At 47.4% G+C, this 14,693-nt stretch overlaps 1 protein-coding gene across 1 annotated transcript in view; it reads left to right on the top strand.

Moving 5' to 3' along the window:
- Positions 1-14,244, top strand: part of LOC104049048 (gamma-aminobutyric acid receptor subunit gamma-4) — a 44,202-nt gene extending 29,958 nt beyond the window's left edge. Inside the window, exons 7-9 of the mRNA XM_064463165.1 lie at positions 1,348-1,500; positions 6,292-6,494; positions 7,609-14,244. Coding sequence (XP_064319235.1) covers positions 1,348-1,500; positions 6,292-6,494; positions 7,609-7,902 — 650 coding nt within the window. The 3' untranslated portion in view covers positions 7,903-14,244. The remainder of the gene's footprint in view (positions 1-1,347; positions 1,501-6,291; positions 6,495-7,608) is intronic.
- Positions 14,245-14,693: the final 449 nt, after the last annotated feature.

The raw sequence follows: 14,693 nt of genomic DNA, 5'->3' as shown, positions 1-14,693 counted from the left end.
TGAAGCAGGGGCAGGCTAGAACCAATGACATTTGTGAACTGTGGGGTGAAATGCTGATGTGAATGAAGCTGTCCCTAATTGAAGGGTCAGTTGCTGGAGGAAATGGAGCTCAGATCCCCTCTTGCTGTATTATGTGCATACTATGTGATCCCTGGGTGATGCTTATAATTGGAACAGGGTCGGGGAAGTCAGAACTTGCAAGTTTCAATCCTTCCTTCTGTAAAGTTGTGTGGGGCCAGTGAACACCTTTAAGAGACAGGAACAATGCTGCATGTGTGAAGAAACCAGGGAATGGAAGCCCTTCAGCTCCTCCTCCTCATAATAGCGCACATCCCCTTTCCTTCCCACAGACAACTGAGGAAAGCCCCCTTGGATTCCTGCAGATGGGGTGAGCTCATATTTTTAAGCCCCCTGAAGCAGCAAGTTCAGGTATTGTTTCTCCTAACTCTGCAGAAAGCTGCTGTTGCCAACGCCGGCAGTCAGGCCTCTAACGAGGGCAGAAAGGCAGCACAAACAGGGACAGTAAGTGGTGCAGTGCAAGCATCTTGAATGTGCCAGTGGCTGTCGGACATTTTTAATTCTTTTTTTTAGTAATTGCTTGCAAGCTCCTTCTTAACCTAGAGCTGTTGGGTGGCTTTCTTCCAATACTCACTAGGAGCCTCTGAAAAAGAGGAAGAACCTGAGCTCTAAGTTGCTAAATGAGCAATTAGGAGTTGCAGCACCACATGTCATTTCCAGGGACAGAACGAGAGTCTTGATGAAAGTGACTGAAGGACACCTCCTTTGTCACGGTTCAGGTAGTTAGTCGGCAAGCCAGGCCGTGTAGCCTGTTACAGCTAAATAGCTTCTATAGCAAAGAAACCCTTGCAGCAATCAGCTGAAGATGAATACTCTCTATAGTTTCTTACCTGAAACTTTCCCAGACAATGTGATTTTCAGTGTGCTTGGACACATAACCAGGTGACTACAAATGCAGCCTGGTGACCACATTGCCAGCCAGGCAGATAGCCAGTTGGGCAACCACAAAGCCAGCTCTTAAATTAGTCACAAAGACATTAAGTCGGACACCTACAGAGCCAGCCATGTAGCCAGAGAGTCCACTAGCCACAAAACCAGCAAGCCAGCCACAATGCCAGCGAGTCACCAAACCTACTCAGCCAGCCACACAGCTGTCCATGAAGCTAACAAACTGGGCAGCCACAAAGCCAGACACAAAACCAGCCAGCCAGGCACTTAAAATAATAAGAAAACTTCATCAGAAACACTGAAGATTCTGAAATTTTGCTGATTTTTATGTTTTAGGAAGCCACACGTTATGATTCCAATGTCTCTGTTGCTTTTTCCTAGGGGAGTACATGGTGATGACAGTTTCTTTTGATCTGAGTAGACGTATGGGTTATTTTGCCATTCAGACCTACATTCCCTGCATCCTGACTGTTGTTCTTTCCTGGGTTTCCTTCTGGATCAAGAGAGATTCTACGCCAGCCAGGACATCTCTGGGTAAGAGACAGGTTGTTGCATGTCTGGTGCTTGTTGAACTCTGCAAGGCTAGCAAACTGCCAGTGTTGGAGCACAAAATCTTCTAAAGCATTTTTCTGTTTTCTGGCACTGTTCAGCTATCCTTCTGTTTGTAACACTATCCTCAAGCTCAGCTGAATCTCCAGCTATGCTGGCTTGGATTACTGGATTATTTCAGGATAGCACAACACTCTCATATCTTGATCTGAGTCCTGAACACAGTCTTCCAAGTTGACAGTGTGGTATTCTCACGTGCCGAAAGGGAGAGGGAAGGGTGAGCTGTGGCATTGCAATTCTGGCCAAAGGGGTCCTGTCACATGCCTGTATTCTGCACTTCCTTATGACTTTCAAGGGCTCAGTGTCGGACCAGTGACATGAAGGTTGTAGGGAAATGAGAAAAGTTGCTTGGCTGTATCCATAGAGTCCCAGGATCTGGCAGGATGAGGAAGCCCTGTAGGTACAGCCTTTCTCTGTCAGCCACACTGCAGTTGGAGTCCAGGATGTGACAACAGCTATGCCTGTTGTTTAGATTTCCTCAGCAACCTGCAGTGGCTCTTTGAGGCAGGAAAATGCTTATGTTGATTGAATCCTGCTCTGATAGGCACTATAGAGGTCTTTACGAATCTTTAATGCACTTTGGATGTATCTGCATTTTGCAGCAAGCTCTGCTTCCCAGGGCTGTCCTTCCCATCAGCTCCACTGACCTTCCCTTTAATTGGAGGTAGCATTCCCAGCCCTGCCTGCAGTCCTCTGCAGGGAGGGAGAGGAGGGGTGAGGGGCCGTCAGCATCAGACAGGGCTATTCAGAGCCCATCCATTCTGACCAACTCTCCCCACCTCCTTATCAAAATCAATTTCTTTGGTGCCCATGGAGAGAGCAGGAGGAGAACTGGGGTGTCATTTCCAATGGAGGTATATAGTCTGTGGCTGGGAAAGGAATGAACAGCAAGAGGCAAAATGTTCTGCATGGCTGACAACGCTATGGTGGTTGCCTCAAAAAACAAAGGCAAGTTTCCCCAGGAGGGGGGGCCCTCTCTGTGGGAAGGGACCTCAGCACATCAAGAGTAATATATTCTCTCCACGGCCCCTGTTGTACTTAATACAAATGATCCCTGGTACATTTCAAGCCCATCAGCCTACATTAGGGAGATGTAAACCAGACCAGTTCCATTGGCATTTCAAATATATGGAAGTCACATCACATCTGCTAATGCAAATACAGCAGGAAAAAAATTAATATCTCTTGCCATGCTCCCACACAGAGCCATTGGGGTGACCCCAGGAAAGGGTGGCAGGTGGATTTAGATGAATGCTAGAACCGGAGGAACAGGTGGAGTTCCTGCTTCTTCTCCACATCCTAAAATGCAGTGGATGAGATCACAATACCAAATCTTGCATCTGATCCTTTGTTGGCTCCTGATACTTTATGTCCAGAAACAGGTCTGTGAGAATTACTGCTGCTGCAAAAACAATTCCAAGCCTCATTCAAGGTAAAAGAGATTCCTTATCATCTTCTACCCACTTGCCTTCTACATCAAGAAATGGATAGATTGTGAAGAGCTGTCTCTGAAGGATAGCCATGAGCAGGTTAAAAGCTTATGGGTAAGACTGAGGCAACAAAGGGAACCCTGTGGTTGGTGTTTGGCTGCCCAATCAAGGGCAGCATGTTGACAAGGCCTTCTTAATCCAGCTACAGGGGGCACGGTACTCGCAGGCTCTCACCCTGCTGGGGGACTTCAATGACCCCAACAACTGCTGGAAAGGTAGCACAGTGAGCTGTAGGCAGTTCAGGAGACTCCTGGAATGCATTGAGGATAACTTCTTAAGCCAGGTAATAGACAGTCCTACCTGAGGGGATGTAATACTAGACCTGATAGTCACCAATGCAAGTGAGCTCATTGGTGATGTCAAGATTGGAGGCAGCCTGGGATGCAGTGATGATGCACTACTGGTGGAGTTCGCAGTCCTGGGTGATATGGGTCAGGCAAAGAAGTGAAGAAGGTTAGGACCCCGAATTTTAGGAAAGCAAACTGTTCAAGGAGTTAGTCAATAGGATTCAGTGGGAAGCTGCCCTCAGGGACAAGCCAGTAGAACAGAGCTGGCAGATCTTTAAGGATGGTTTCCATAGAGTGCAAGAGCTCTAGATCCCCAGGTGTAAGAAATCAGGAAAGGAAGGCAAGAGACCAGCATGGTTTTGTCAAGACCTGCTGGTCAAACTAAAGGGCAAGAAGGAAATGCACAGGCAGTGGAAGCAGGGGACTGTGTCAAAGGCCTTACAGAAGTCCAGACAGATGATATCCATAGCTCTTTCCTTGTCCACTGATGTAGGAAGGCCAAGGCAGAGATGGAACTGAACTTGGCAAGGGATGCCAAGAATAATAAGAGGTTCATAGGTAATAATAGGTATAGGTAATAATAATAAGAGGCTGACATAGGTATGTCAGCCGGAAAAGGAAGGTCACAGAAAGTGTACTTCCCCTGATGAACACAACTGGCAACCTGGTAACAACGGACGAGGAGAAGGCTGAGGTACTTAACAACTTTTTTGCCTCAGTTTTCACTGGCAACCTCTCTTCCCACACCTCTTGAGTGGATGGGCTGCAAGACAGGGACTAGAGGAGCAAAGTCCCTCTCACTGTAAGAGAAGATCAGGTTTGTGACCACATGAGGAACCTAGATATACACAGGTCTATGGGACCTGATGAGATGCATCCCAGAGTCCTGAGGGAATTGGCTGATATAGTTGCCAAGCCACTCTCCATGATATTGGAAAAGTCATGGCAGTCAGGTGAAGTCCTGGTGACTGGAAAATAGGAAACATTTTTAAAAACAGTAGAAAGGAGGATCCTGGGAACTACTGACCTCTCAGTCTCACATCTGTGCCTGGGAAGACCATGGAACAGATCCTCCTGGAAGCTATGTTAAGGCACATGGAGGACAGGGACAAGATTCAAGACAGCCAGCATGGCTTCACCAAGGGCAAGTCCTGCCTGACCAACCTAGTGCCCTTCTGTGATGGAGTGACTACATCAGTGGACAAGGGAAGAGCTATGGATGTCATCTATCTGAACTTCTGTAAGGCCTTTAACACAGCCCCCCACAACATCCTTCTCTCTAAATTGGAGAGATGTGGATTTGATGGGTGGACTGTTTGGTGGATAAGGAATTGGCTGGATGGTTGCATCCAGATGGTAGTGGTCAATGGCTCAATGTCCAGATGGAGATCAGTGATGAGTGGTGTCCCTCAGGGGTCCGTACTGGGACCAGTACTGTTTAATATCTTCATCAATGACATAGTGGGATCGAGTGCACCCTCAGCTAGTTTGCAGATGACACCCAGCTGAGTCATGCAGTTGACATGCCTGAGGGATGGGATGCCATCCAGAGGGACCTGGGCAAACTAGAGAGGTGGGCCCTTGTGAACCTCATGAGGTTCAACAAGGCCAAGTGTAAAGTCCTGCACCTGGGTCGGGGCAACCCCAGTATCAATACAGGCTGGGGGATGAAGGGATTGAGAGCAGCCCTGCGGAGAGGGACTGGTGGAAGAAAAGCTGGACATGAGCCAGCAATGTGTGCTTGCAGCCCAGAAAGCCAACAGTATCCTGGGCTGCATCAAAAGAAGAGCAGCCAGCAGGTCAAGGGAGGTGATTCTGCCTCTCTACTCTGCTCTGGTGAGAACCCACCTAGAGTACTGTGTCCAGCTTTGGAGTCCTCAGTACAGGAGAGACATGTACCTCTTGGAGTAGGTCCAGAGGAGGACCACAACAATGATCCAAGGGCTGGATCACCTCTCCTCACCTTCCTGTGAGGAAAGGCTGAGAGAGTTGGGGTTTTTGGCTTGGAAAAGAGAAGGCGGTGGGGAGACCTTATTGAGGCCTTTTAGTACTTAAAGAGGACTTAGAAAGATGGGGACAAATTTTTAGTAGGGCCTGTTGTGATATTACAAGGAATAATGGTTTTTAAACTAAAAGAAGGTAGATTCAGATTAGATGTAAGGAAGAAATTTGTTATAATGAGGGTGGTGAAACACTAGAACAGGTTGCCCAGAGAGGCTGTAGATGCCCCACCCCTGGGAACGTTCAAGGTCAGGTTGGACAGGGCTCTGAGCAACCTGATCTCATTCAATGTGTCCCTGCTTATTGCAGGGGAGTTGGATTAGATGACCTCTAAAGGTCCCTTCCAGCCCAAACTGTTCTATGATTCTATACACTATGATGAGCTTTGCATTGGGCTGAATTAATCCTGGGAGCGAATACTCAAAGGCAAAGGAAGAACAAGAATAGAGGCCTTTGCATTCCAGCTCTGGTTCACATCAGTCAGAAATAGCAAGCCCGTGTTATCTGAGACATTGCCATGCTTATTACTGACTCAGCCAGACGTCACTGACTGAATCCCAACTCACCCATTGCCTGCACGAAACTACCCATCCAGTGTTATTGCCTCTTAGCGTGTCCTTCCTTTGGACTGTCCTACCATCATCCAAGCAGTTGTTCCTGTGTACAGCCTTAAGCAGAGTCTGAGATCCCCACTCCTTTACCAGCCTACATCCATGGCCTGCGTGACACCTGGGTTTTGAACAGCACTTTTTCCATACAGCATTGTGAGAGGGATCTTCAACTGCAGAGCCTTGCTGAGCAGAGCGAAAATGGGACCAGACAACCAGAGGCATTTCTCTTCCACAAGAGAGGGAAATGGGGTTGGTTTAGGAGCCAAATGCATGCAGAAAACAGAAAGTGTTCTCTCCATTACTTAAACAAGCTCTTTTCTCTCTTAGGTATCACAACTGTGTTAACGATGACCACCCTGAGTACCATTTCCCGCAAGCACCTTCCTCGTGTTTCCTATATCACAGCCATGGACCTCTTTGTCTCTGTGTGCTTCATCTTCGTCTTTGCAGCTCTCATGGAGTATGCTACACTCAACTACCTGGTGGGGAACAAGAAACCACTTGAGCACAACAATAGGAAAGCCAGGCTGGTAGGTCAAAGGGGCCAGCAGAAGTGGATGCTGTTAGAACCCCACGATATTTAGAAATATCCCTCCTGAACCTGTACTGGAACCTGCTGGTGTGGTTTAGTGCCTGATCTATACTGTGTTCACAAAGTCCTCAGACCACTCTATGTGCTGGGAATGAGCACCTGAAAGGTGAGACACAACCAGAAAAAGCAGCTGAGGCTCCCCTAAAACAAGGAGGTCCTTGTCAGAGCCAGGCAACCTGTGCTTTCTTAAAAATTGCTGGAGAGCTTATCAGTACAGTTTAGGATGACTCACATGACCAAATGTAAATGTCCACTTTAAGACAGGGCGATCCACACACCGGTTCTTCCACCTGTACCTGTTTGATGTCTGTGGATTACAGAGGTATCTTAGGTCACAGAGATGCAGAAACCTACTTTCTTTTGTGGTGTGTCCATCAGAAGACCTCCTGAGTGTGGGGACAGTGAACCCAGGGTGGTCACCATCCTCTTGAGATCTGTCCAAGATCATGGCAGGTAATTCTGACACATCAGCTGAAACAGGCCTCTGAACTGGGACAGAACTGAAACCAAACCAGACAGATCTCTGCTGTGCCAGCCTCATTTCCTAGCATGGGTGGAGGGAGCTCTTCCATGAGCCTGATTATATGCCTCTTCTCCTGGGCCAAGAGGTTGAGAGTCACACACAGCTTTTCCTCAGCTTTTCTCCAGCAACTGGTAGCAACCAGAAGATGCATCTGGACTGTGCTGTGTCTTCAGAGACAGCTGAGCTCAGGGGAATGAGGAAAGAGGCTAGCACAGCTGAAATCAAACAGGTCCTGTTTCTGTACCAACCATTACTGGCAGAAATGGGGAAACAGAGCAATTAAATCTTTGCTGACTCAAGCTATGCCCTAGAGTGCCACGGAGGAAACTCATAGTCATGCAGGGGGCTGCCAGTCCCCACAGTATGTCAAGGTGGTGATTTACAACCAAGGGATGGTCAGTCATCCCTGCCCACTGAACTGCACCTATGCTATGAACTGATCTATTCCCAGTTGGATGAGTTCTGATGTCTAGAACATGTTTTCTTGCCTTTTCCTTCCCTTTAATTCACCTGCCCCTCCTCATTACAGCCGCCTGCCGGTGCACAGGTGATGCCATCCTTTACCACCATCAATATCAACAACATCATGCACTGGCCCCCAGAGATAGAGGAGGATGAGGATGAAGACCCTGGATCCCCATGCCTGGAAGGAAAGGAATGCGAGAGGTTCTTCTGCTGCTTTGAGGACTGTCAGACAGGAATGTGGCGGGAGGGGCGGGTCCGCATTCACATCTCCCGCCTGGACTCTTACTCTCGTGTCTTCTTCCCCACTGCCTTCCTGCTCTTCAACATTGTCTACTGGATTGCCTATCTCTATCTCTAGCCATTCTTTGTCCTCAGCTGGAATGGACTGGAAATCAGCAAGATGGGCTTCTCAAGGAGCATAGAGAACAGCATCTCTTCCATTGTAGTCGATTGTCGGTCTGAGCACTCCAACCTGGCGATTCCCTTTTCCTGCTCTCTCATCTCTTCTGAGAAGAACCAGACAGCTTTTTTTATCCTTCTAACATACCTTTTTAGAGAATCTACCCTTCCCAAACAACCACCTCTCCAGCACCACCAGCATTTTACTCCTTGTAAGATTTTTCCAAAAACATCCTTTTCCCATCTCGAACATTAGGGATTTTGTCAAAAACAAAAACCTTAATGCATTTCATTTTTCTATCCAATCCTACTCCAAAATTCCATCGGAATTGATGGCAAATGGAGTTTTCTGCATAGTTATTCAGACTGAAAAGGAAATAAAGTAGATCTTACAACTTCTGCACCACTTCCACCAGAAAAGACTTTGTGGAGTGCTAGAGGCTTGGAAAGGTCAGAAGGAAAGAAGTGTGAAAGATGATAGCAGTATAGCTTTCCCACAGCAGCTGGGCTTGGCTAAAATGTTTTTAACCTGGCCAGAAAGCTGACAGTGGCACTGACAAGGAGGGAGTAGCTGCAAGCCTCCACCAGCTCCCCACAGAATATCTGTGGAGCATTCCTCATGGAGCACTCCACGTGTTGTACCAAGTGGCACCCAAGGCATACACCCACTGAGGCGTTGCTGATTTTCATCAGACGGTAGTAAAAAGCACTTCACAAATTTGAAGGGCCCATCTCCCTTACTGAGCAGACTCTTCAGGGCCCACGATGACATTCTGCTTTGTGATCAGGACTTTGAGCAGGCTGTGCAGCTTATGTTGGGCACAGCCAAAACAGGGAGAAAGTCCTTATGCTACAAGACTAGAAGCAGTCTCATGAGCCAGTTGTGAGGCAGTTTTCTTTGGCCTGTCTCATGTGAGCTGGGCCCTATTGTACCATGCATCTCAGCAGGGCACTGCTCTCCTTCACAATGACACTTGCTGGAACCATCAGATCTGTGCTTGGTAGTAGGTGCTAACCTGAGAAAGGGGTGCTAGAAAAGGGAACACAATCATCTACCAGTACTGCACCTAGGAGTGGCGGGGACAGAGCATTCCTGCAGCTCAGATGCATTTCCTTAATTATCTTTTGTAGGAATTACATAAAAAAGCAGACTTCCTAAAACTGTATGACTCCTCCCAGTTGCCACCAATACTTGCCCGCTTTCTTCCCAAAATCAGGAAGTGGAGTGAGTCATCCTTGGTAGATTTCAGGAAGGTCAGACATAGTGAGATGGTTCCTAATGGTCCATCTTAAAGGGCTAGAGAAGTGCATAATATGGTTTCAGCTGGAAAGAAACTGCATAATGTAGAAGAGGAAACTCAGGCCCAAGGTCCATAATGTGTAAATCAGCTGCCTCCCCATTTATATCAACTGTTGATGTGGTCCACAGCATGATTGTGAAAAGCAAGGTGCCATTAATAGTTACTTACTGTGTAAATTGCAAGAAAAAAAAAAATTTTAGAAACAGCATGTTTTAGAAATAATCAGTACTTAAAAGGCTTGTCACAAGACTAAATCTGGCATGGCTGCAGAGAAAAAGTTAGGAACAGCTGGCTCACAGGACAGCTTCAGCGGCAGGAGGTTTTACATATTCTTAGAGAGCAATTTGATCTGGTTTAAAGATGGAGTTCAAGACTGTTAAATCTGATCTGAATAATGAAGTGTCATGTTTAATTCATTCATAAATACAGCCTTACCTTGGTTCCAGAGGAACAGTTAGAGCGCCTAATTAAGTATACAATAGTACACCACTCAGCTAAGTATAACCTAATGGGGTCAGACCAGCATAGCTCTGGAAGGGGAAATTGTGCCTGTCTAACCTGTTACAGTTCTTCTTTTAAAACATCAAGTAAGAGATAAAGGTTACCTAGAAGCATATTTTGCTTAGCTACTCCAACAGCTTTTGAAAGGATGGAAAGAAATTATGGCGGGTGGTTCTAACTGAGGAAATTGATTTGGCAAAAGAATTATTAAGGAGGTTCTAATTAGAGGAAATTAACTGAGGAGACGGGAAAAAAGAATTGTTAAGGAGGCTCTAATTAGAGGAAATTAATGTTTTAGAGAGAAAGTCACAGAGAGGGAGAAGTCTAAGAAAAGAATCAAAACAACTTCCAGACAAGGAGAGCTGCTGGGTGACAGCACCGACTCCCAGCCAAGCGGGTTGATGTTCTGCTCCTGATAGCAAAGCGCTATTCAATGTAGCAACAGAAAAACCTCCTATGACTCAACCATACACTGACAGGGAGCTGGATTAAACAGGGTCCTGTGATCTCTGTGGGGAGCCAAAAGGAAAGAGCATCCTATATTAAAACTGGCTCATGCGACAGACTCCGAGTGAAGCATGTCTTTACATATCAGAAGGCAGCTGCTAGCCTGTGCGTGGGAGGGGGCACCCTGGTGGCAAACCAGGGCCCGTGCCAAATACGCTCATTAACAGTATGGTGCCATAAAAGGTGTGCAGGCATTGTAGGCTGTGGTGAACACAGGCAGCAAAATGTGGAAGGGGAGCAGCTGAGAAAGCCATGGTGGAAGGGAAAATTTAACATCCATGTGCAAAGGAGGCCAAACATCTGCAACTGACTGTAGCTTCAAAGCACGTGGGAGCCTTGATGGACTCAGATGATCATCATGGGCACCAGAGTACAGACTTCAGCCCTGAGAGTAGCAGCTTGTTGAAATTAGACTTTTTACAGAATCAGCCCAGAGACAAGCAGGGTGTACAAGAGACCTAAGAGGATGACAGGGACTTGGGCAAAGCAGACTTGAAAGATTATAAGATTTCACCAAAAAAAGATAAAGCCAACACACACCTAGGTTATTTAACCAATGATGGAGGATTTGACAGAGGAAAATAGCCTAGCGTGGGCTGGAGCACAAGGAAGCTGATTACTAAGGCTGGGGAAGGAGGAGGGAGGGGGCTTTTTGGCTTAGGGAAATCTGTCCCCATCATAAATAGCTCAATAAATAAAGGCATGCACAAATTCAATCATGTTTTTAAGTTTCTACAGTATCTCAAAAAAGGAAAGCTAAGAAAAGGCAGAAAGAAAAATATGCCATTTCTTTTAGTTACTTTTCAAAGTTCCAGTTTCCTGAAAAAAAGGTTTCCCTGCTATCAGCAGGGAAGCCAGGGCACAGAGATATCCAGTAGCCATGTGTGGCCCTGCTCAGCAAGTTAGTAGGAGCTAAGCCTACTGGTCCCCTCCTAGACTGGCAGAAACAGCCTGCCCTTCCCTGCGTGCTGTGGTTTCTGCCATCATGCTGGAGTGGGTTATGGTACCGCAGCATCTTTCAGCCCAGGACAGCTGTTGCCTTTTCACCAGTGTCTCCCTAGCTCAGTCCAGAGGACACAGCCCGAGAACATGGGGCTGAGCAGCCATGCCGCAGCAGGCAGAAGGGATGGAGACACCTGGGTGGCTGCACTGCCTGCTCCTCTCACGTAGGTTTTAACTGTCTTCCCCACCCTGGAGGAGCTGCATATTGCCACTGTCACAGCCAAATTGGCACTGGGCTTCCCTCACCTCCTCCCTCCCCCTCCCAGGGACAAGTGAGTCATCCGCCCACCCCGCAGTGCCTACAGAGGACCTCTGTCAGACAGCTACTACATAACAAGTTTCCTTGCTGGTGGCCCAAGAGTGCCCGATGCTGGCTATCATGGCTGATCCCATAGCAGAAGAGCACACATTCCATGTTAGTGAACATGGTCAGTTCCACCACTCGCTGGACAATCAGCTCTACAACTTCCAGGAGGAAATGGGTGATGAATTCATCTGCCATATCTGCCTTTAGGCTCTGCTCCAGCCTATGGACAGCCCCTGTGGACATATTTACTGTTTCAGATGCCCTGAGAACTTCATGCAGTATAAACTCGCCCAGTGGAGCAGAAAAAGCTCTCTTTCCAGCACTGCCAGAAGACCAGCCTTTTAGTTTGAAACCGGTTGAACAAGCTGACTGTCTTCTGTCCTTGCAAGGCACAGTGCCAGCAGACAATGCAGTGGTATGAACCAGAAGATCATCTGCAGAACAGGCATCCTGGTTTCAAGATATACAAATCTGAACTACAGTAGAAAAAGAATCCCAATTCCAAAGGGAAGGAAGAGTCCCCTACCAAGATGAAGATAAACACACCCAAGAGGTACCAAGTGAAGGAGCATCACTTATGGCAGAAAACCCTGCAGCTGCTGTGGTATTGCTAGGGACTGCAAAGCCTGGGCTGGTTAATCTAGCTTTTGAGGACACTGAAGAGGACCTTCCTCAGAGAGTTAGTCTTATGGCTGAAATGAACACAATTGAAAGTCACCAAGAAGACCCAGAGGAAGGGTTGAGGCTAAGGATAGCTTGGGGTAAAGACACCCCACTAGGAAACACCGTTGTGCAGGAAGTTTTGTGGGATTCTGTCTTTGCTACAGATGGAAATATAGCACCTGGGGACCATATTCTTGAGACGAATGGTGTCAAGATCATCAGTGTGACTCACTGCCAAGCTGTCTCTCCTGTGCTACCCCGGGCTCCGTACTGGGGACAGTTCTGTTTAGTATCTTTATCAATGATCTGGATGAGGGGATTGAGTGCACCCTCAATAAGTTTGCAGATGACACCAAGGTGGGAGGGAGTGTTGATCTGTTTGAGGGTAGGAAGGCTCTGCAGAGGGGTCTGGACAGGCTGAATCGATGGGCCAAGGTCAACTGTATGTGGTTCAACAAGGCTAAGCATCAGGTCCTGCACTTGGGTCACAACAACCCCAGGCAACGCTACAGGTTTGGGGAGGAGTGGCTGGAAAGCTGCCCGGAGGAGAAGGACCTGGGGGTGCTGGCTGACAGCCAGCTGAACATGAGGCAGCAGCGTGCCCAGGTGGCCAAGGAGGCCAACAGCATCCTGGCTTGTATCAGGAATAGTGTGGCCAGCGGGAGCAGGGCAGTGATGGTACCACTGTGCTCGGCACTGGTGAGGCCCCACCTTGAATACTGTGTTCAGTTTTGGGCCCCTCAGGAGAAGAAAGACATTGATTTGCTTGAGCGTGTCCAGAGAAGGGCAACAAAGCTGGTGAAGGGTCTGGAGAGCGGGTCTTATGAGGAGTGGCTGGGAAACTGGGGTTGTTTAGTCTGGAGAAGAAGAGGCTGAAGGGAGACCTTATCACTCTCTACAACTACCTGAAAGGAGGTTGTAGTGAGGTGGGGGTTGGTCTCTTCTCCCAAGTAATGAGTGATAGGACAAGAAGGAATGGCCTCGAGCTACACCAGGGGATGTTCAGATTGGATATTAGAAAAAATTTCTTCACCAAAAGGGTTATCAAGCATTGGAACAGGCTACCCAGGAAAGTGGTTGTGTCACCATCCCTGGAGGTATTTAAAAGATATGTAGATGTGAAGCCTAGGGACATGGTTTGGTGGTGGACTTAGCAGTGTTACCTTTACGGTTGGAGTCTATGATCATACGGGTCTTTTCCAACATGAATGGGTCTATGATTCTAACAGCTGGCTAATGACGGGGACTGGAAACAATGATCTCAGCATTTATGTTTTATGGCTTTTGTTTGGAAGATCAAAGGAAGTCAGGAAAAAGGTTGATTCCTCATTTCCCTGTCTCAAATTCCTATCCTTCCTCTCTAAATTATGCTGTGTAAGGGACCATTTTTAGACTGTACGCTCTTCAGGGCAGGGACTATCTTAATTTGTGTTTGTACAAAGACTAGCACACTAGGGCTTGATCCTTAACTGAGATTTCTGGATGCTACTTATTATAGATAATAAACAACAGTATGGACTACCTGTCTTCAACACCACTGTCTATCCACACCTTGAAAGAAGGCTAAAAATTGTCCCCCATCCTGATGGGGTTACTGAAGCTGGTTAATATTTTTGTTTCTCCAGAGAAAAATATCTTGCTGGAAACTGGGGAAATGTTGGTCTGATATTTTGGGGTGTATTTTTCTGATTATTTTTTTTAAGAACAAAGTTGCTTCAAATCAACACTGTTCAGAAGCAGTCTCTACCATTTAAAATCATTACTTCTAAAGCAAGGAAAACCTTTGCTTGGTCCCCTCAGTCTGCTGCCATATTTCCCCAAGTGTTTTGAGAAGGGTTTTGACATTAATATCTGGTGCACTTTATTTTGGCCTTTCTGCTCCCCATAGTAATGCTGATTACTTTTGGGGTGATCTGCAGGCTCTGAAGAACATCTCCCCCAAGAGCTACCCAGCCTCCTGTCCTAGAACCTCATGGTGGAGCAAAAGCCAGCAGTGCCTGAGCAGCTGTCAAATCCAGCCACGTACGTGAAACCTTACCATTTGCTCCTCTGAAGACGCATTCATTAGTCATGCCTGATGTGCTGGAGAAGTTAACTGGCCTCTCGGTATTGCGCCCCACCCCCACTGCCTCCCACCTTGCATCCTGCTCAGGCCAGCCATGCAGCTGCCACTCCCTTGGCCCTGAAGCTCCCCATAATCTCCCCTAAACACCCAACTTACCGAGCGGAGAAGGGAGCATTGATGCTAATGAAAAAGCCACACACACACCTTAAAAACACAACAAGAACATTCTAACACGCAAAGCATTGCATGAGGCCTTCTTAAGAATGGCCTGCTGCCCCAAAAGACTCCTCCACAACCCATATGTGCTTCATGAACTTGCAGGGGACCATGGCCCCGCCATCGCCTCACCTCACCCACTACATGGAGGCGGGCTGAGCCTCCCTCCCCCTTATGTTATTTCCTCT

This window comes from Phalacrocorax carbo, chromosome 11 (assembly GCF_963921805.1).
Source record: "Phalacrocorax carbo chromosome 11, bPhaCar2.1, whole genome shotgun sequence".
Classification (NCBI taxonomy): Eukaryota; Metazoa; Chordata; class Aves; order Suliformes; family Phalacrocoracidae; genus Phalacrocorax; species Phalacrocorax carbo.
Note: the sequence above shows the minus strand (reverse complement) of the source record. Positions and strands in the feature narration are given on the sequence as shown.